Source organism: Pipistrellus hanaki, assembly GCF_964339955.1.
Source record: "Pipistrellus hanaki genome assembly, chromosome: 1".
Taxonomy (NCBI): domain Eukaryota; kingdom Metazoa; phylum Chordata; class Mammalia; order Chiroptera; family Vespertilionidae; genus Pipistrellus; species Pipistrellus hanaki.
The window spans coordinates 162,398,857-162,422,221 of record NC_140503.1 but is presented as its reverse complement, the minus strand read 5'-3'; the positions used below and the strand labels follow the sequence as shown (position 1 = coordinate 162,422,221).

The following is a 23,365-nucleotide window of genomic DNA, read 5'->3' as shown; positions in this document are numbered from 1 at the left end:
AAAATAACTATGGGAAAATAATACAGAGAGCCAGAAGATGGAGAAAATTCATTTTCTCACCATGCAGATTTCCGTTGCAACCAAGTAGCTGAGGCGATTAAACCATTCCACGTAAGCCTCCAAATTCCGTGTTTTCTTCCGTTCACTGTAGCAACTCTAAAGGAAAGAAAAATAAGCAGATGAGTTGAAGGAGGGAAAAAAGAGGCACGAATTTTTGTCATATGTGGGACTTTAATCGCAGTTATGGATTAGGAAAGCTTTATAGGAAAAGAGACATAAAGAGCTGCAGAAAGACAGAAACACTAACATTCTTGACTATCTTTATAGATGTGTCAGAATGTCTCAGTTTGTACAGTCCAGCGAAACCCCTAAGGTTAGAAATGTACTCGGATGCATTCATTATGGTGCCCTTCCCTTCCAAGAAACCAAGTTACTCTGGGTGGGAACTGTCCCCCAAAACACAAGTCAAAAGAAGGGTTTGGCTGCGATCTAAGACCATCTTGCATGATGCATAGGGTGTGAATATCAATTGCTACCAACACAGCCAGGAGGAGAAGCTGAGAGTTCCAGAGACGAGCCAATTCGTTCTAAAACCTAAGTCTAGGACAAAATTTTGGAGCATCATGTAGCAAGAAACTAAGTATCTTTCGAGGTAGATAAATGGAAGGCTACACCATCATGGTCCTTAGGAGGGTGAGTAACACAGTGTTCAGAAACCAAAGGAGGTAAGCTCATCTCGGAGTTCAAAGCCGAGCTTGTACAGGTTAATTGCACCCCTCTGTCCTTCCTCCCAAAAGAAACAAATACCCAGAAAAGCCCACTAGCCGTCTATTGATTGCAAAACCTACTCTTCACTTCCCGTACTGCAGGAAACTAGTCTAAGGCAGGAACACAGCTGTTGCCCGGACTCCCAAAGGAGAGTGTCATTAGCTGGTGATCCAAATGTGAAATGTTTCTGGAGGTCACTGGGGCAAAATTCCTTATGTGTGTACACTGAGTTTACGGTCCATGCCCAGAGTTGTTTATGGCTTCACTCAGGCCATAAACATTCTTGAGGGATTCACCTTGAAGCAAGAGGCCAGGCAGTAAACATCCTTGCTCAGCAGCCTGTCTTTCCTGCCCCTGGATGGTTGAGTCATGGGCAGAGTATTTTCTTTCTCACTTAATCTGCTAAATCCATTACTCTGGTATCTCCTAACTTCATCATCACAAATGCCTGCGTTCACTTGCTTATTAAACTTCCCAATAAGGAGCAAAAAGAGGCTCAGCCCTGGCTGTTTTGGCTTACTGGATAGAGCATTGGCCTGCAGACTCAAGGGTCCCAGGTTCGATTCTGGTCAAGGGCATGAACCTCAGTTGTGGGCACATCCCCCATGAAGCTCAGTTGTGGGCACATCCCCCAGTAGGGGGTATGCAGGAGGCAGCTGAATCAATGTTTCTCTCTCATCGGTGTTTCTAACTCTATCCCTCTCTGTAAAAAATCAATAAAATATATATTTTTTAAATAAGAGGCTCAAAGTTGGCGATAGGGTAAGAATGCTGTAATGGCACTTGGACACCTGTCTCAAGAAAATGGCAATGAATCCAGATAAGGCTAATTAAATAAAACTTTCCATTTTAAAAGCTAAAACAAAATAGTTCCAATTTCTGTCTCCTATACCCACTACCACAGGCTAAGGGATTCCATTTCTGATTTCAGGGCTGACCTCTGGGTGGACTGATTACCTTGTCATTGTCCAAAGGGTCCTTCTGCACAAATGCCTGAACAAATTCTTCTGGTCCGATGTAATTGAGCCTTTCCTGGAACACAAACCCAGCAGGTCAGCAAGATTAAAAAAAATTAGAAGAAATGGACTTTCAACTATCTATTTACTTTTGGCACTACCCCCATTTTTTTATGCAGCGTGTAAAATGAGCCTTTAACCCTAAGCAGAGGCGATTTTCTGCTTGAGTCAATGCTACACTAGATAGCAAAAGGCTGAACAAGTTACAGGAAAATTAATTAGAGGGGCAAGAGGAGGGAGGTCAGTAAACTCTTTGCTCTTCCAGTCTTTACTGAGTATTTATTTTAAAGTGAATTCCCAGAATACCAGGAACATTCATATTCAAATGTCTAAACAAAACCCAGTCCAGCTATTTCATAGTTTAGTTTCCATTAGGACTGTTCTAACCTCTCCTGTGACATTGCTGCTGACACACGCACTGGTTGCCACAGCAAACCAAGTATGTGGCCACGGAGAGCAGGATGACAATAACCTTACCAGCTCTATGTGAGTCAGCTGCTGGGCCAGCGTGTAAGGGTCACTGCAGACAGTGATGATGTCCCTCTGTATGGACTGTGGCTTGGTCCTGATAACTGTGAGCCGGTCTGTAGATGTGGAGCTGATTTTCGCTAGGACTTCCTCGTACTGGCTGAGGGCAGCAAGCTTGCGGATTAGACACTGGATCATCTGCTGGACGTTCTTCCTATATGTCTGCCAAGGGAAGAAGCACCTGATTATGTCCTCGCTCTGCATGTCTGTTTTGCCACTACGAACACTCACAGACTATATACTTAAATGATTTCTTGTTCCATAGCGGGAGAATCCAGCCAAACTCTAACAACTTAAAAGAGACAAATACACAAAGGCTATCTTTTCAGGCTTGTAAGATTTAGTTCTTTAATCGGGCTGCTCTTGAGAGTAGACTGGACCAAGAAAACATTACATTTTTGTAGTGATATTTGAGATTACTTATAGAAGAAATCCAGTGTACTAAGCGCCATGTATAACTAAATGTTCTCTGGGTTGCATAGGAATGTCCTGGTTTAATTTTGGTGTGTTAAAATACTTGGATCTCGTGTCAGAGCATCCTTCTCCTAACACTTCTTATTTTGAGCCACCTACGTGATTTCCCCACTCCTAACATTTCCAATCTCATTAGTCAAAGGCATGAACAGCTACTTGACAGAAATATACCCATACTTCCCACTCACTCCTCCATCACCTTCCTGGCTTCCACACACAACGTGGGCAACACTAAGAAGCAGTGGATATTCATATATCTACCTGACCTCCACTTGGCTCATGTTCATTTCTTTTGTACTCAGGAGTCAGTGCTCAAGTTCCCAACCTTACGCTTTCACTTGGTGATGCTCCCCGTAATGCTACTACCATCTGCCACCTGTTCGCTACTGCATTTGCTACGGCCACAACACTTAAGAGAAACCGGTTTTTAAAGCAATGCATAGAGAATCAATAAATGTCTATCTTCCTTTCCTAGCCCCAAATTGCCAAACAAACAATTGTCCTTCTTGAAAAGTTATGAGTCTGTATCAGAGCATGGCACTCTGGCCAGTTCAATGCCAGCATGGTCCTTAGGTTGACAGCTCCAGCAGGGGAGTCCCAGTGAACTGACGGACAGAGAGGGCCTGTTTACATCCCACGGCCTAATCAGCTCCTTTCTAAACGTTTGCCACAAAAATCATTTATTGAGATTAGTTATCTGAAAATTAAATGGCATCTTACCTACAAGTGTAAGAACCTTATTATTTTACAGAGGTAATTTTGTTACCAGAGCATATTGCAAAAACTCAAGTGAATAGATATTTGCATACTGAAGCCAAGGAAAACCACATCTGGAAATGATCAGTTCTCACATAGTCAAGGCAAAAAGCCTACACAGAACCCCCTTTTTTTCTTCTTCTCAACTTATCTGGTATGTATTCCACTAAGTTCTTTAAACAGTCCATTAGATGTTTACCCTCTTTTCTCTCAACATTCAAGAACACCCTAAATCAATAATGAAATGGTGAAGTGTTTTAAAAAATTGAACCTTTGAAAATCTATCTTCTCCACAGCATTAAGATGACCCATTTTGAAGATGCCATCTATCTATCTATCTATCTATCTATCTATCTATCTATCTATCATCTATCTATCATGCTTGTCACACACACAGAAAACATCTTTCTTTGAAATTCAAAGCAGTTCAAGGCTGAGTTAAGAGCTATTCCAAATTTTGCATCGGGGGGCTGAGGGGTTAGGAAGGGAGCAGAAAATGAGAGGAGGGTTAAAGGTATCAACTTCCAGTTATGAAATAAATAAGTCCTGGGGATAGCATCGTGACTATAATTAATAATCTTGTTTCGCATATTTGAAAGTTGCTAAGAGAGTAGATCTTGGAAAGTTATCACAAGGAAAAAAAATGTCGTAACTATGTATGGTGATGATTCTGAATATTGGATAGACTTACTGTGGTGATCATTTCATAATACAGACTAATATTAGATCATTATGTTGTATACCTGAAAATAATATAATGTTGTATGGCAATTATACCTCAATAAAAATAAACCCCTTTTCCCTATTCCCTTGCCTCTTCTTTCAAAATTGAGTTATAACAAAAGTTTATGAACTTAAAATGATTTCTTCAGTCTTCTGTTTCAAATGTCATAATACATACTCCCTAGGTGATTCTGATATTCAGCAAAGTGTGAAAACCAATGCTCCACTAGCATAGCTGGTGAAAGATTCTTACTCTACACATCAGGGAATGCTTTCTTAGGGAAGAGGTAGTGGAATGTACAGTCAGGGATTCAGCTAATGAGCAAAAACATAAGGGGAAAACGTATACAATAGCGTATGGGAGAGAAAGCTATTTAAGTAACAAAGAACTAGTCTCTTTATGTGAGTGTGTGCATGTGCAAGTAGGAGAGAGATATTGGGAGACAGAAAGCACATATATATGTGCATGACCTCTTTAAAAGTTTCCTTTTGCCATTTGATTACTTAAGAAACCAAGCTTTGTGTTGTTAAGCATGCTTTCTTACTGAGTCATGAATTGCTAAATATGTATTTATTCTTTTTTATAACTTCAAATGCCAGTTACAGTAATTACCTGGCAAATAAAGATAGAATAACGACCGGTTCCTGAAGAAAGAGAAAACTGCATTCTACCCACGATAGTCATTTGTCATGCAACTCACTCATTGGCTTCATGTTTCTTGCAGGCAAGTCTTAATAAACCACTTTATTTTGGGCAAACCCCCAAGGGGGAAACATATTAAGCCAAATTATGTGGAACTGTCCTAGCAGATTCAAAAAAATATATGACTAAAGTATATATGGGGCACACCTGGATTCATTGACTGCCAAAAAAATCTGTAAAGTCCCAGGCAAGAAGCAACAAGTCCCAGCCCACGCTCCTTCCCGTGGAGGGAAATAATTTTTCTGTGGAGAGAAATATTCTTTTCCTATTCCAGTAATTGAATAAGAAACAAGTCGTTCATTTGTTCATTCATTCTGCTTGGAAAGAAACAAAACACTGAAAGCCAATATTGGAGGGAGGGTGGTTGTGGGGACTCCTAACCACATCACAGGTAAGTGGCGTGCCAAGCAAAGAACTGAGGAAAGAGCATCCATCTCAAAATTTTAGAGCTGAAAGGGATATTAAGAGGACAGTCACCTCTATGATTTATAGAAATGAAGAAGGAGCAAGAAATTTATGGACTTGCCAAAGCACATGCAGCTGTCAAGTGTGGATCCCATTCTGAATGCTGGACAGCAACAGAGGGAACAAATCTCACTATAAACCCGACCTGACCAATCTCTCCGCTCACCACCAAGGTTAATCAATTCTTTGTAGACTTGGCTTATGTTCTCATCTCTTTTCACACTCCTGAGTATCTGCAAGTCTAAAGGTTTATCAAGGATTTGTTATTAACACAGAAATGCTGGTAAGAAGCCAGGTCAGAGGGCTGTTTGCCCTTTGCACAGTTTCATCCAACCCCAAAGTGGCTCGATTTTGTTTAAAATAAGATCCACCTGGCCAACACAGATAGAAACTACTTCCTTCTCTCCCATGACAAGAAGGACAAAAAGCCATCCATTTGGCATTTTCAAACCGCTCACTTTCTTTAGTGCTGATTAGAAAACGGTGTTCCTTTTGGAAAGGACCAAGTCACCACTTCAGCCATATCAAGATACTGCCATATCAAGAACTCAAAACACCATGTAACCAGGAGGAAGCACTGATGGACTCGGGGCTCAGCCTTCATACAAGAAAGAATTTCTTATGAAGTCACTAACCTTCTGAGCAGCTTGTCATAGTCAAGTCACTGAGCTCGCACCAACCCTGCCAAGCAACCCAACAGCCAAGCCTCTAGTCAAACATTCACTACAAAAGTGAACTGTGATGCTTAATGTGTGCCTTTGTGAGTGAGGGACATACCAATGCATACTCAGCTCAAACATGTCACACACACTGGAAAAATCACTATAACAGACGTAACCTGCAAAATGATTCAGGAAACCCCTCATTCAGTCTTATGGAAACAATGCTGTCTTCAGCACCAGAATCAGTATGTCATAAGGAAAGAGTAGAAGGGTTAATTCTGTTTTCAGGAGAACATAATGTTGGAAAGCAAGTGCAAATTTTTCAATAGCTTATTTTATAAAATTGTATTCTGATTTTTTGTAAGTCAGGGGAAATGGTCTTAAAATATGTTCACGAGAAATAAAAGAGATACAGTGTCTCATTGCATGATCTTTATAGCACACCAGTGAAAGATTGAATTCTCATGGAAGGTTACTGTAAATGGGAAAAGCATTGTAAGATGAAAGAAACAAGACATCACTACAGCAGCCAAGGGCTTCATCTATCTCCTTCTCTGTGAAAACGTTGTATCTGTGCCTAAGTAACTTGTTCCCAGGAGCTCACCAGCCACAGAGACACTACAAAGACATCTTTGCCCAACAAGCCTCAACACAGAATACCAATCCTCCGGGCCTGTTTCAAAGAGGATAACCTTGAATTTGTCACAGCTAGTTAGCTCTTATCAAAGGCTCACCTGAGGGAAGTGATATTTATGAGAGATTTTCTAAGAGGCTTACTCTCCATCTCCACCTATTGTAGGTGCTAGCCTGAATCAACTTCCCGATGCCTTGGATCCTTCTCTTTCTCTTCTCCTCTCACAAAGAATCACCTTTGCTAATTTACCCATTAATCTTACGGTCTCCATTTTTATCCAGGAGCATTTGTTATAAACACTAAACAAGGTGGTTTTCCTGACCTCATTCTATGGCCCCTGTACAAAGTCCCTCATACAAATGTTTTTTGTTTGTTTTTTAAATATCATTTAACTCATTGCCCTGAAAAATTAGAATGCTTTCTCTTTTCTGACAGTGAAAATAACCAACTGCATTTCCCTTTTTCTTTGGAGCTTACACTCAAATCACAGCACACCTGTCCTACTGGACTGGTCTCAACAATAGCCCATTTGTTTTCTCATTTCCATGGCACAAACCCTATTTCTATTTTATTAATATACTGCTTCTATCCATTATCATATTAATATTTTGTTTTCTATCTATTAGTGTGTATGTCTACCAATATGATAGCTAGTATCTATCTTAATATGTCAAATCTTTTTGGAGGAGAAAAAGTATATGTACAGTCAAACTAAAAACATCTGCAGGGGGAGCGGGAGGATGAAGAGGATAAAGGGAGTCAAATATAAGGTGACGGAAGAAGACTTAGACTTTGGTGGTGAGGGTGGAATAAACAGATGATGTACTACAAAGGTGTACCCCTGAAACTTATATAATGCTATTAACCAATGTTATCCTAATAAATTGAATAAAAATAAATAAATAAAAGAGACAAAAAAAAAACAAAAACCCACGCTTGCAATAGGAATCCTGTACATGAATTGACATGAACATACCCCGAAATTAATCACATAAAGCTGCAGATCATACCCTTTGAAGTGGGATTGTATAATCATCCCCACTTAACACCCCAAACAGACCAATATGCTATGGAGAGAACTTGCTCAAAGGTAAAACAAAAACAAACAGGAAGCTGTGGAGATTCCAATACCTCATTCAGCATCGTTCCTCACCAAGGCTCTGCCCAGAGATGCAAACAATCATGCTAAAGCCAGGTTACCCACCTCCTCGCCACTGGCTATTCGGTGAGCCAGATCTTTTAAGTTCCTCATCATCCTTTCATCCCGGAAATCATAAGGGAACGTTTCTGTCCATTCTGTCAGAAGTTGAAGGATTTTGGGTGCAATTTTTCTGATCTGGTTCTAGGGAGAAAAAGCAAAATCTAATTCAGTGATGGCTACCACCATGGACCACATCAAATAAATAATTACAAACAGTGTCCCCGATAAACTTTTAGTGCAAAGTCTTTGTGGTTGTAAAGCTCTAGTTCCTCCTTCCCCCAGTCAATGCCAAGTGCCACCAACTTCCGGCAGGATCCAGAATGTCCCACGGCATTAGATGTGCACTGTGCTCATTATGCCATTCCCAATCCCCTTTGCATGGCAACCATACCATGTATGTACCTCAGACTAGGGATGAGCTAGGGTCACTTAAGGAAACCAGTTTCACAAAATCTAAGCCACAGAGTTACCAAGCCTAATAGAAAAAAAGTGTAAAGTTCAAACATATAATTACCTTATCGCTGTTTGGGTCATTTAGTCTCTGGTGCTCAACACATAAGTGGCAAACTTTGGCCATTAGCTCATACGGATGCATAAATAACCGAGAACTGAGTAGAAAGGTAAAAATGTACGTTCTCTGTGGAAAGAGTAAAAAAGAAAAAAGAAAAAACACATGGTTACATTCCTTCTGAAACTGCTATTTTTCCTCCATATGACACATCTTTTTTCATTATGTTCTCTCAATCAAAATTAAATGCTGCAGTTTCAAAGATGATGCTTACTAGTAGTAAAATACCACAAGATGAATTTCTCCTTTATGTCCTCATGTGTCTTTTCCTTTAAACCATACTAAAAATAATAAAAGTACAAGAGAAGCTTAGCTACTGAAATTATCCACAGCTCATTTTCAAATCCATCCTCTGGGAGCCAGGACACCAGGGCATATAACTAACTCATTGTAGAAAAAAGAAAGAAAAAAAAGAATGAAATTCAGCCCATAGAGATAAATCTAACTAAAATTATTATCAACAACCAGCTGCTGGTTGGCAGGGGCAACTGTAGTACCAAGAAAGGGCAGAATATCACTTGCCCCCCAATTAGAAAAGCCAGGTTTGACTGCTAATACCAGGCGTGAGACCATGTGCAAATTTTGAATTTGTTTCCTCTTCTCTAGCTTTTGGAATTGCTGTAAAGATTGAGCAAATGTAAATGAATTGCCTAGATTAGAAAGTATTATCTATAGAAATGTCCATTATCAAAGCAAAACATAAGCTATCATGTCATCTGATGTCCAATCACAAAGAATTGCATCTTGAATATAACACTTGTTCTCTTTGCAATGAAAGTTCTGACTTCACTTTTCCCAGTACAGTGATGCTCTTGAAAACACAAAGGCATTCAATATTCAGAGAGCATCCAATATTCTCCAGCATGTCTCTTTAAGGACCAAGGCACATGCCTGAATCAAACCTGCAGATACTTCCTTTAGAATAGATGGTATCTGCCCTAACTGGTTTGGCTCAGTGGATGGAGCATCAGCCTACAGACTGAAAGGTCCCAAGTTCGATTCTAGTCAAGGGCATGTACCTAGGTTGCGGGCACATCCCCAGTAGGAGGTGTGCAGGAGGCAGCTGATCAATGTTTCTAACTCTCTATCCCTCTTCCTTCCTCTCTGTAAAAAAATCAATAAAATATATTTAAAAAAAAGAATAGATGGTATCTGAATATCTATAATGTGGTACCAACCCTGGGAAGAAACTGATATGCAGACAACCAAAGTTGGGATCTTCCCCAGACTCACTTTAACCTCAAAGCAGTTAATAATTAGAAAAACCTTTAACATCCCAGATATAATTCTGTAGTAGCTAAGGTCATGACTATGATTTCATACTTTCTGCTGAAGTAGAAACCAAGCTGTATTTCAGAGGAACACGGATACCTACATCCGGATAGTAATCCACATTAGGTACTAAATGCTGGATGAGTGCTTCCAGAGATCCGGAGAGGAGGTTGTTGTCATGGTAATACAACCCCCCGCAGCTGTCCTCTGCAGACTGATAGAGGTTTCGGTTGTACCCACTGCTGTCAAACATGGCTGAAAAGGGAGGCGTCTGAGGCATGCTTTCCTAAAGTAAACCAAAAAAAAGGAGAAAGTACATTGTTAGCGATATACAATCCAAAAGAAAAGTAAGTTTTAACAAGCTTTCACAGTAAGGCAGGAACAGGAAGTTTAAAAAACTTAGGTTAGGTCCTGACACAACATCAGACTCAATCAAGAAGCAAACTGCTCTTTGAGTTGCCTGTATGTGCATATTTTTCAGCACCAATCTCATTCAATCAAATACCATGAAATGCAGATCAAAGGATTGTATGGAATTAAATTCATTCGAGTTTCTGGCAGCCATACTTAGATATCAGCCCTTCACATTTGGTCACTGTTTTATCCCCATGGGGCAAGGGTTATCCTAAGGAGGAAATGTGTAAGCCTTCAGGGTGCATCAGGAAGTATGACCTAACACTTAAGAAATATCAGAGTAGCACTGGGCATAGATTAGGAAGCAACTGAAGCAAAAGGTGAAAAAGTGAAACAGTGAAAGAGGATAGAATGAAGGTGCACAGTAGAGCACACAGTGTGTGAGCTCACAGATAGATGTCGGTGTGTGTCAAGAGACTGAACGCTGACTCCTGAGCTTCCCTTGGAAGATGGAGATGCTGTTGATTTCCACCCCTTTGTGTTAAATTCCTGTGGGGTGAGGAGCTCCAGAGAGCCAGAGTTCTCAGTAAGTACGCAGGCTGAGAAGGCACCTGGAGTGGAGAACAGCACAGAGCCAGTCTTCCCCACCCGTGTGTGTGCAGCTCACAGAGCCTTGTCAGAGGTGCTCAGCAGAGGCCAGAGGTTAGTAGGCTATTACTCAGGCTCCTAAGGGCAGAGTTCTGGCCCTGAGAACAGAGCCCTGTTCTGGGAGCGTATCTAGACAACAGAGGCATTCAGGAGCTGCCCAGACTGAGGGTGTCAGAAATCGCACAACTGAGAGGAAGCCAAACTCCAGCCTTGGGTGGACAGGCACAGGGTGTGTAGAGGCTGCAGGAGGACACAACCTGGGCTAATCCATCTTTTCAAGAAGGCACATCCCTCACTGCCAGGGCATCTGTTCCAACTCCAGAGGATGGGCCACAGCCTCACAATGTGTGCCGGTACCTGGCAGGAGGCAGCCAAGGATAGTGTTGGAAACACACACACACACACACACACACACACACACACACAAAAAAAAAAAATAAAAAAAATAAAAAAAAATAATAAAAAACCACATCCATGATAAGAGCTGGCAGGTGAAAACAGCATTTAGGGAAAGTAGCATCCAAAAAATCTTGCTGCCTTCGGTTTGTTCACATTAAAAATTAACTCGGCACCAAAAGCCACCAAGGACTTGCACACGTTAGTTGTGGGCTTTCATTAAGCAGATAAAGCCTCCAATCTAGACAAGGACTCCGACTTAGTGAAGTCCTAATCTGGTGCTTAACAGCCATGAACATTTGGGAAGGTCATTTGTCATGCAACCGCTACTCCAGGAGGTCCTTCATATGGGAAATTACTTCCAACGTTGTTTACCCTTTCTGAAATTCTAATAAAACTACCAATTCTCCTTCCAGCAGAGTTCTTAAAGCCTTATGAGAGCAATGGCAAAAGGCTATTTTAGTGTCTCTTGGAAATGTGTCCCACACAGAATGTGTCTGAAAAGGTGCAATATCTCAACACTTAGAAAACCGCCTCCAACCAGGCACCCAACAAAAATACTACAAGTAACAATGGAAACCAAACCAAGGTTGGGTAGGTTAATGGGGGTTATAGCTTATTATACTTAAAAACCAATTTGAAGAAGAGAGTATGTCACTCTGCCTTCCAATTAGCCCAAAGTTCTGTCACTAATCAGCTGACTTAATATTTCCCATGAGCCACCTTGATAGATGAACTTGCACAGAGCAGCTACTGAGATTCAAGCCATTCTAAGAGATTCCAGCCCCTTCTTTATGCACAGTGGTCGTATTTTCTACCTCACCGTGTATTCAAAAGAGCATCTTACAACTCCTTAGGCCTCGCTGCTTCCTCAGCTGTGCATTCCTCTACTATGGGATCCTGTGTGCAGAAAAGGTCTCCAATCCCACGGTCCTTTACTTCTCCGATTCCCCCTCAAGGCCACTCACCCGAGAAGCATGGTGTGGAAGGCTTTGAGAATGTCCACAGCCTCCATCTGTGCAAAGTTCACTACCTACAGATGCCTTTTTGGATTCTACAACCACCCTGTTTGGCAGGCATCCCCACTGTTTTGACTGCATGAGAAGCTAAGGTTCAGGAAACCTGTAATAACTCGCCTGGGGTTATACATCAGATAAGGGGCAGAAAGGACAGGGCTTCAAACCAAGGTCTTCAGATGTCAAGTTCAAAATTTATTGCACCACATCGTTCCACTGCAAGTGGTCTTCTTTGAACTTCTAACGTTTAACCATAAAAAGAAAAGCCTGTCATTTTGCCCCAAATTATACGCTATTAGAGCAATTTATATATATTTTACATGTTCTACATAAATCCTGGCTCCAGAAATGTATTACGGCCATTAAGTTCTCTTCTTACAAAGCAACACTATCAACAAAAGAGTTGAAGCTACTGACCTTTGCAATCAAAACATAATCCCATCTAAATAAAGATTTCAGAGACCCTAATATACGTTTCTTTATATTTTAGTGTCTTTGAAACTGGGTTGGACATAAATAGTCATGTGATATGAAAGCATGTTTAATTAAGTCTTTTCTTAGTGATATATGAAATACAAGAGTATCTTACAATGGATGGCATCTTAGAGTCAATGAAATACAGAAATATTTGCTTGTGTGCACTCTCTAGATTTCCAGTAAAAAGAATTAGTGAGACAAATGACCAAAACAAAGATGATGCATCACACACTATTCACCCCCCACTTCTGGATAATGTCCAACAAGTGGCCTGCCTGGACATTTTCTGGGAAGATCTGTTGCCTAGTGTACTGGTAATAGATGCCTTTGATAAACAAGGGGAAAGGTCAGCAGAATGGTACAGAAGGTGCTGTTTGTGAAGTGTATTTTTAAATACCTAAGAAGTAAACACACTACATTTTTTTTTTCCTCCCAAGTATCACCCACATCAAGAACTACCGTTGTTCAGTATTACTCAAATTTCACATCCAGGACTTTGAGTCCTGCTTCGCTTCTGAAAGTGAACAGATTCAGAAGATTAAACACTGCTTTCATTCTTGTTTAAGAAGACAGGTATAAAAGCCACGTACTGGACATAAGGATCCAGAGAACCATTTACCCCTGGGTACTATCAACTCTAGGACTAATTTGCTAATGGTTTCCAAGTGAGAGGGCTAAGTGTAAGGCTCCTATCTCAGAGCTTACTTTTTTTTTTTTTTCAGTGTCACTATAGTTCTGACTTCTTATCTGCAGCGAACTTCTTTATAGCTCTCACAATTAATATTTCCCGGTGTCCTGTGGACTCTCAATGTACTTCTCTATATCCTTTCCAACATAATCTCAAAATCAACTTCTCCACAGTCTGTCATTCTTCTGTAGCAGAAATTTTGCCCAACCCAATGTACCTATCCATGGGGACCTGCTAGCCAAAAATCTTATTTAGGAAAAATAGACTCTTTCCCGAAATTATAATGTATGATAGCATAAAGTTAAAAACTGTCATTCATTGAACCATTAAGTCAAACTTCAAAGTAGTTCATTTCTTTGGGGGGGGGGGAAGATTTATGATTGACACTTGAACAAGCTGTTGGCTTTATTCAAATCACTGCCAATGAGATGAGGCAGAGGACAGGCTAATCTCCCAAGTAATGCTCACCTTATTAAATTTCATTTGTAAACCAGCTCCTGGGAACTCAGAATATAGTCTATTTGTTCAGTGGCTCTTAACTTTTTTTGGAGAAAACATACACCTCTCCCCATAAGGAATGCATATACTTTCAGAGAGCTCAGACGCCAGGTAGGAACACACATGTGTGGGCACATGTACAGAATCTAGTTATTTATCTACTTTGGCTCAAAGGAGGAGAACAAGGTGGCTCTGCAGGGGACCTTGATCTACCACATTCCAGACTCCTCCTTCAACATCAAGGAATACTGTATTTTTAGGCAATACCAATTGGAGAGTATTATAAAAAGGACATTGCTTTTGGATTGGGTAGAGATATTTCAATAGACTTTCCCCCATCTTCTATTGGAGCAGCCCTTTGGGATAGAGAGGACATGATGAGACAACGGAAAACAAATTTTTGGTTTTTTTAAACAAGGAATCGGGCTAGAAGAAAGTTTAGCAACACCGAAATTAGCATGCAGATTAGGGGTCCTGCCAGGAGACTTCCCTGAGGGGGAAGTAAAAGATATATCCAACCCAGGTCGACAAGATGAATGTTCTTTTTAAAAATCAATTTGGGAAGCTGGAAAGTTGGTTGACAGACCAGGTATCTTACAGGGGCAGCTAATTCAGTCACAAAGATATATCATGTTCTCCCAAGGACCCTGAAAAAGTTCCGCCTGACATTGATCCAGCGGCAAGGAAGCCAGCTCCGGGTGATTTACGGGATGAATGGATTTGAAAGGCATGCCTAATGGTTTCAATCCAACTAAAGCACCAGATGAAAAGCTGCCTTTTTCTCAGCAGCAGACTGTGTTTGAATTAGCGGCTGCTTTTGCACAATGTTATTTATGATTAGGCAGGTGCACCAGGATAAGGTAGTTTCAGGTGACAATTCGGATTGGAAAAGAGCTCTAGGAAAAGATGGGTGTGGGAACTAAATCAAAAGCTATCCTTCAACATCTGCTATAGTTGCATTGTAAATCTCTCCCAAAAGGCCAAGTCAGCATTCCCTTTACCCTCAAGTGAATGAGACAGAAAAGGCAGGAGTCAAAGAAAAGGTGTTGCTCCTCCCCCCAAAGACTTAATAAATCCAATGCCTTTGCATTGATCACTATCTTTTAGCTTCTGTTCAAATGCTGAGCATATGTTCCAATTAAAAAACAAAACAAACAAACAAACAAAAAAAACCAAAACACTGAGGTGGAGGAAGGCCTTCCTATCACAGCTGAACTCTGATAACATGTTTGTGAAGTGAGGAGTGGCTTAATTTAATATCCTGGAATTACCATTTAGATCCTAAAGGAACTTTGCACTAGGGTGAGATATATCTTGTTCCTATTTACACTTGAGGTTCCAGAGATCTGAATGAAAAAGAGTTCCTATATTTCACCTTTAGTCCAGAGTGTATCTAACTATAGATTTGAACCAGGGTGAAATTCAAAGTTAAGTTTTTGATATTCCCTGAAATACAGCTTATATGAGCTTGAAGATGTCTAAAAGATTATCTTCTCAGGTCTTTCCCCAGCCTGGGAAAATCTAAAAGCAGAGATTTCTAGCAACAGCCCTGAGGACTGTAGAAATCTTACACCTCTGCTCACTTCCTTGAAAAAAAGAGGTATTAGTTAAAGATTACAAACAAATAAAACCAACAACTCAGTTTAACTCACTTCTCTGGCATCTGAACAAAATGTAAGTAATTTCCAAACAAGTACACTCTTTGAAAAGGAGCCCCAAATGCTGAGTAGATTTCAAAGTCAAGGGAGAAAAATCAGTATTTTTGAGAAAAGAAAGTCCAATGTTTCTCCATAATAATGAAATGGTGGTATTATTTTCTTATTTTTATATAGACTTCTATACAAAAAAGTACTTAGTATTTTTTATTGATTTCTCCTAGATGTTACTTTTTTAAAAAAGTCTTTATTAATTGATGGAAGGAGGGGATTCTGACTCAGATAACTATTATCTGGTTTCCCTGAAAGCTAAAACTTGTCATCTTTTGTCTTACGGATAACTTGCTAGTAGTTTATTAAGACACAAAATGATATTTCAGTACATGGAGACTCTAAATGGGCTTGCATAATCATTTAAAATTCTCTATGAGATAAATCTTTGATCACAGAACATGTTGACATTATGCATTGGTTTAATCTATAACTTTCCTGCAGTTCCTGCATTTAACAGCAGATGGCTCCACGTCCCTTGTCTTTGAAAGAGTTGGCGCTTTCCAGCAATAACAGTTGGTGCTGGATCAGAAAAGTAAAAAGGACAACTACAGTTTTGGGAAGAAATTTTGAGAACTAAGTGTTTGTAATCTTGGCATATCATTGATCTTAAGAAAGTGGCATTGCTCATTCGGTACAGTTGAAAATATATACTGGTTGATGAAGCCAGTTAGTCTTATTTCCTATGCCTTAGGTGCCTGTCCTAGACAAGATTTAATTATTTTGTTTTCCCAGAGGAATAAGAGAGATCTGGATAATCAAAATCACCACTAGCTAATTAAGTGCTGCCAAAAAGAACTTTCTGGGATATTGGAAATGTTCCCCTTCAGCACTGTCCAACACTGTGCTGTTAGCCACATGGGCCCACTGAGCACTTCAAATGTGGCTAGCACAACTGAGAAACTAAATTCTTTATTTTATGTAATTTAAACTTAAGTTGAAATACTCCCAGGTGGCTATTTGCTGTCACGCTGAATGCCAAAGGAAGTAGCTGAATCATCATTTATACATAATGCATCCCAAGGCAAATTACAGAATATTATTTGGGGAGAATCCTTTACCAAAAAAAAAATATATATATATATATATTTTTTTTTTCTCAACCCAATTCATCTCAGCAGTTAAATGGCCCAATACTTCAGAGGACATTTAGTAAACAAGCAGAATTTTCTATTTGCATTGCACTATAAAACATGATTACTGAGATAATTTTATTTTTTGGCTACAAGTTCTTAAAAAACTACCCTAAAGTCTCCCCCTCCATTCTTTTAGATAAATAGAAAGATACTAGTAGACTAAAGTGTCTTTATTTCTTACAAGGCTTATTTGAATTTTCCCTGTGTTCAACTAAAATTTTCATACCAGGGTTTCCTAATAAAATTTCTATCAATTGAATGATTTCCCAGATGTAGACATACCTTGAAAAAAAATACTAGACATATAAACTTAAGAAAAAAAATGACTGGTCAAAAAACTGGTTAAATATTTAGTAAATAGTAACACTGGCTTAATTCAAAAAAATGTCCCGACTCAACCTCTTGATAATTAGCATTTTTAAAACATATTAACAAGAGGGGAGAAAAAAGCAGTATAAGGAAATATTAAATCTCTACATAGTTTTCATCAATAAAAATAAACTTCAGCCCGGCTGGTGTGGCTCAGTGGTTGAGTGTCAGTCAACCCATGAACCAGGAGATCAAGGTTAGATTCCGGATCTGAGCCTATGCCCAGGTGTCAGGCTCAATCCCCAGTAGAGGGCGTGCAGGAGGCAGCTGATCAATGACTCTCATCATTGATGTTTCTCTCTCTCTATCTCCCTTCCTCACTGAAATAAATAAAAATATTTTTAAAAAGAAAAATAAACTTCATTCTCTTTTCCTCTCTTCCATGCATGAACATCTGCCTGCAGATCACTGCAACCCTCATTCTTCCCCCGCTAATACAGGGTGCAAGTGCATGAAGTGATAGCACAGCAAAATAAGATATCACAGAGCTGAAAGAAACCCGTAAATCATCGAATTAAACATCCTGTCTAATTTTACAAATAAAAAACCGCAGGTACAGGGAGAAAGTAAGTGACTTGTTAAGGGCACCAGATCCGCCAGAACCTTAGTCTCTCTCTATGCAGAAGTCTGTCCACAGCACTAGGCTACAGCATCTGTCATTTTAGGATAAGGGAGGGTTGCAGGAATACAGTTTTTGTAGATTTCACTGGAGGACCGAGAAAGGACAACTGTGGTTCTTGGAACATGAAGAGGATGAGGAGGCAACTCCTGAATTCAACCACAACAGAACAATTTGTGTCTTTAAACGCTCACAAAATGTTATAATGGTCTTTCCACTGATTATTTGTGGACATCAGACTTAAGAGTTTCAATCCCTGCTTCAGAGATTCCAGATTCTTCTCTCATTAGGAAAACTACCCTCCTTTCCCCATCTCCTCTCCAGGGAGACCCTTTCCTTGGGCCTATCTATATGTTCATCCAAAGTCCAATTCTTCCAGGTTCCCTTGGGAGATTGATACAGTGGATCCCATCACTTCTGTGCCATATTAGGTACCTTACCTAGCATTAGGTACCTTACCTTACACAGCTCCTCCCCTCCAATTTTCTGACCATTTCTCTTTCTCCTAGATAGGTGCTATTCAATTGATTTTTTTTTTTTTTTTTTGCCTTATTGCAGTTTATTAGCCAGTAGTTAATTTTAGATTGTAAAAAAGTAATGTTAGCAATAATATAAGAAATGTCTTATTATGAAATGATACTGTGAAATATATACCCATATAAATAAAGTTAAATTATATACTAATCTGGAAAGGGGGTGCGGGGGGGGGGGGGGAGGCGGAGAGGATATACAATAAGTATAAATGTTTTCTGGTGATTTTATATTCCAAGAGATAGTATGATCCCCAGGTATCAGGTATGGTAGCAGCAGATTCACTATCTAATGGGGCACATAAAACCAAGCAAGATTGAAAGTACACATGGGAGAAATAAATGCTAAGAATTTAACACTCCATTAGACAACCAGAAAAGTCCAAGGCCCGTATGTTCAGTAGCCAGAAATGTTGCCCCCTCTAGGAAAACAAAGGGCTGACAGAGGGTGATGGAAGAATGCCAGCAAGAAAGTTGCTAGTCAGGAGCTGAGCTTCTCACCTTTGCCAGACAATCTCAGACAATCTGCTCAACACAGCACGGCTTGTGAACCCTGATTTCCATCAACAGTGCCCTGCGCCCTCGTGGCTCAACCCCTCTCTCCCCCCCAAAATAAAGAGCCATTGATTGAAAGGGTCTAGCAAGCTGTCACTTTATTTCCTATGAAAATCTCAATAGGCAAGCATTTTCATTTTTGTTATTTCTTTTTTGACATCAGTTCTACGTTTGCCCCCAACCCTCACCTGACCTGTCAAGAACCATATACACTTTCTGGTTCATGCTGACCTCCCTGCTTCTTCACGTAGGCTTATCGCTATGGTCCCTCTGTGTTTTCAGTAGAGACACAGCTACCACATGACAAGCCCTAGCGACTGTTTTCAAAGGAAAAAAAATAATTATTCACCCTCATCTGAGTCTGACTGTACCAGAGATTACTGAAGAAGGAAAAAAAAACCCTGCTCCCTGGACTCTTCCCCTTTTTTTAACGTACCCTGTTCAGAGACCTTCCCAAGGGTCACTAGAAATCATCCAGGACTAAATATAGATCTACGCACAGCAGCAGTTCCTCCCCGACGTCACATGGCGCTGCTTGGGAAAGATTCCTCGGCGATGTGTTCAGCCCAAAAAAACACCTACGCACATGTCAGTGCATCCACACACACTGCAGCCACCAAGTGAATAGGCGGTGACAGACCTAAATACCTACCTACCTTCCCCAGAGAAAGTCGCTCCCTTAGAGATCTCCCCTGCTATGTACCACACGTGTGCCACCCTCCACACACTGCTTTGGCTTGAACTGTGCCCACTGGGTTGGAGTGAGGTGCGAAGCAACACTCAAGGGGTACACAGATGGGCACACGCGCAGCCCCTGGGTGCCCCCTTCTCCCTGGCTCTGCTCTTTCCTCTTGCACAGACAGCACCAAAGGTGTCCCCACCCACCGTTGCCCTAGAAAGAGGAGCTGCCCAGAAAGCACCCAGGTAACACCCCCCCTCCCCCCCCCCCCCCCCCCAGTTCAGGTTATTACTGTCCGGCCAGGACTCACCTGAGCTCAGGCAAGAGCAAGGTGTCCCCAAGTTCGCCAGGTGAACGGGGGTGGGATAAAGGAATGTCACCCCATTGGCAGAGAGCACAGGGCTTGACTGTTCCCCTGTCCCTTCCCAAATCAGACCCTAGGTTATTGATTATGGGCTCTAGCATTAAAAATAAACAAGTTTTCCCCTCTACCCTCCACCACACAAATACACCCCCAAACTAACCAATTAAGTAGAAAGGAACAGCTTAGCAGTGCACAGAAAGAGGGGACGAAGAAAGGATGGAAGGAGACTAGAACTCGGACCAATCCTCAAAAACTAGTGCCAAGATCTCTCACCAGAAGGCCCGGCTGCGGGATCGGGGTGAGAGAAGCAAAGCAAAACCCAAGCCCGCCCGCGCCCGGGCCCCCGGGGGCTGGGCCCCGCACCTGTTGGCACTAGGTCCACGGCCCGGGGCAGCCCCAGGCGCCCACGGCGGCGGGACCAGGGGGGTTCCCCGGTCCTTGGCTTTGGCGGGGCCGGTGGAGCCGCTGAGAGCTCGCTTGCCCCGGGCTTTCTCACCACCCAGGGCGCCCCGGGCAGCTCGGGGCGCAGAGGGAGAGCCGGGCCGGCCGGCACGCAGCTCCCGGGGCGCCCGGGGGAGCGCAGCGCAGCCCAGCCCATTTCGCTTCCCGCCGCCCGCTCCGTCCTCCCAGAAGAGGAGCTCGGCCCGGGAGCACCTACCTGCAGACGGACCCCTGGCCCTCGCCTTCCCGGCTGTCTGCCGCGCGCCCACCAATACCACCGCAGGACGGGGAGCCGGAGCGCGCGGGAAGCGGAGGGAAATCCCGCACCACCGGCCCGGCTCCTTGTTTATACTGAAGCCGCGGCCAGCGGCGCGCACGCCCCCCAGCTCCGGGCGCCCGCCTCCCGCCCGCGCCCCGCCCACCCCGGGCAGACGCGGGCCAATCACAGCGCGGCTCGCCGCCCACGCCGCGGCCGCCTCGGGGCCGGGACCTGCCCACGCGCCTCCTCCGGGGACAGGGCTCCCGCGGTGCGGTCACCCGGGCGCCCTCCCACGCCGCGGGGCCCACGCAGCGGTGTGTGCCCGCGCTGGGTCTGCCCGCTCCGAGCAGGAGCGATTCCTCCTGAGAGCACCTGCCCGGGGCTGCCGGTGCGTTCCTGTGTGTGTGTGTGTGTGTGTGTGTGTGTGTGTGTGTGCGCACTCGTTTGCCTGCGTGCTACTGTAAATACCGGCCAGACTCGTCATACAGTATCTAGTAACATGATGATGAGCTAAGGCTTACTTACTGTCCAGGTAACTTTCAGGAGGGAGCTGAGAGCAATGACAAGAGCCTTCGCTCAGCAAGTCTTGACAGAGCGCCTGAGTGCCAGGCTTGGTGCAAAACGCTGGGGGCACACTTCGGGCAAAGGTAGGCTGGTCCGTGCCATGGTGAAGCTTACGGACTAGCGGAGGGCGAGCCTCGAGTAAATGGTTACCCGAACAAAAATGTGAAATTGCGGCTACCACAAGTTCCACAAAGGATGGGAACCTGTGTTGTGAAATAGTATTCTGGAGGCAAAAAAAGGGGAGGTCAGGCTGTTGTCATGGTAACCATACACTATATCATTGTAGACTTGATAACTATTTTTGAAAGGTAAATGCTTCAGCTCTTCACCTTGTATAAATAAAAGGAGGTTGGAGGGAAGAAACAATGGAAACAAAAAGTGTAGAAAAAGACTAAAAGGAAGAAACACACACACACACACCAGGAGACTATCTTGCCAGCTATGTATCCTAGAATAAGTGAAGTAGCTTTTATGAACTTCAGTTTTCCCATATATAAAGCAACGCTATTCATGCCTGTCTTGTAGGGCCATAATTAGGCTTACTGAGCTACAGAAGCCTTTTTTGTCTCTGCACCATCTTCTCCCCCTCCCTCCCTGCGGTGGAAAAAAAAGTCATCCTGCAATTCACTTTGCCTATTTGTAGCTGATTTCTACCTTCATTTTCTTCATCAGCACCTCCTCTCACTTCTCTTCCTCTAATTATAGTCCCTCCTTCTCTTCTGCAAATGGGTGTCCCTGACTCAGTAATTCGCTCTCACTTATCCCAGCCTCTCTGCAGCTTAAAGGAGAAACTGAAAAGCCAGGAGAGATTAGCTGGGGCCACTCATGCAGAGTCAAGCACAGAGACGTGGGCAGCCCAGCCCAATGGTTGTGGCTGGTTAGTCTTTCACGCTCGGTTTTCCAGCCTGATTCTGTAACAATCAAGTCATAGGAAGTTAGACAAGTCATTTGCAATCTTAAAGTTTCTGGTCCTATAACAATAAATTAAGAGGGTTGGACTAAATCAGGACTTCTTAATAGAAAATATTTGACATATCCTTTGAAACCACTGGATCCACCCACCAATCCAAAAGATTCTGCCCGTCTTTATTTTCTAAAGTTTTTTCCCATCAAACAACAACAAAAAATGTTTATTTTAGTTTCTCAAAGTATAAAATGGATACTATTATAATACTACAGGCCCAGTGCATGAAATTCATGCACTGGAGGAAGGGGGGAGGGGAGGTCCCTCAGCCTGGCCTGTGTCCTGTCACAACCCGGGACCCCTCAGAGGATGTCAGGCCTAAACCGGCAGTCGGACATCCCTCTTGCAATCAGGACACTGCATGCATCAGTGACCATACTTTTCATACAGGTAGGCATCTTTGGCTGGCGGCCTGGCGCCATCCACTGGTTGGCCCCACCCCCCCAATCACCGCCATCCACTGCCTGTTGCCTCCGGGGAGGGGGGGGGGGGCAGATGCTCCTGTGTTGAGTGTCTTCCCCTGGTGGTCAGTGCACATCATAGCTATTGGTCATTCCGTTGTTCAGTCGATTTGTATATTAGGGTTTTATTACATAGGATGTGCAATTTTTTATCAAAACACGTTTTTGGTGGATCCCTAGGGCCCCCTCCAGCTCCCATATGAGAGGTGATATATAAGGGGAAGTTCTAAAGCTAGATGGCCCAAACCCTAGTCCCATCTCTAGCGCTTGGTCAGCCATCAAACCTTATAAAAGGCACCGCAAGACTCTGGCCCCACTCTACTCATCTGAAGACAACAATCGTGGTTTATACAGGTAACTTCTTCCACAGGTGCTGAGAAGAATAAGAGAGATACTACATGAAATAGTTTGGAACCCTGCCATTTAGAGAAGCCTCCCCTAACCCCCACTCCATATCTTCCTTCCCTGTTTTGTTTCCTCTATAGGACTTAGCACCATTAAACGTACTTATATGTTACTTATTACTGCCCCCACTCCTCACTAAGATATAAGCTTAATAACAGGCAGTTGTTTTCCTTCTGTATTTTCAATGTCTATAACAGTGTCTCACTCATTATAAGCACTCAATTAAATATATGTTGGCTGAATTCAGTAATGCCTAGCACATGGTAAGTGCTCAATAAATAATATGAGTATTCAATTATTCTCTCATGAAATGATATGAGTGTGTATCAATTATTCTCTATCGTGAAAAGATATTCTTTACGTTCTCTACTTTTAATAGTTTCATTCTGATCTTTTGACTCCATTAACTTAATTCTTATCTTTGTAAAGGTTGGTAAGCTCAATAATACTAGTCAAGTTGATGCAA

The 23,365-nt window shown here is 42.3% G+C and overlaps 1 protein-coding gene across 4 annotated transcripts in view; it reads right to left on the bottom strand.

Moving 5' to 3' along the window:
* Positions 1 to 23,365, bottom strand: part of RASGEF1B (RasGEF domain family member 1B) — a 507,219-nt gene that overhangs the window by 11,871 nt on the left and 471,983 nt on the right. The window contains exons 1-7 of one of the 4 annotated variants that reach the window (XM_084882777.1): positions 20,464 to 20,610; positions 9,874 to 10,056; positions 8,445 to 8,567; positions 7,934 to 8,071; positions 2,262 to 2,474; positions 1,726 to 1,800; positions 61 to 156 (exon numbers count right to left, since the gene is read on the bottom strand). In XM_084882777.1, coding sequence (XP_084738903.1) covers positions 61 to 156; positions 1,726 to 1,800; positions 2,262 to 2,474; positions 7,934 to 8,071; positions 8,445 to 8,567; positions 9,874 to 10,050 — 822 coding nt within the window. In that variant the 5' untranslated portion in view covers positions 10,051 to 10,056; positions 20,464 to 20,610. Of the gene's footprint in view, positions 1 to 60; positions 157 to 1,725; positions 1,801 to 2,261; positions 2,475 to 7,933; positions 8,072 to 8,444; positions 8,568 to 9,873; positions 10,057 to 20,463; positions 20,611 to 23,365 lie in introns of those variants that run through there. The other 3 variants (XM_084882778.1, XM_084882776.1, XM_084882775.1) reach the window with 3 other exon arrangements.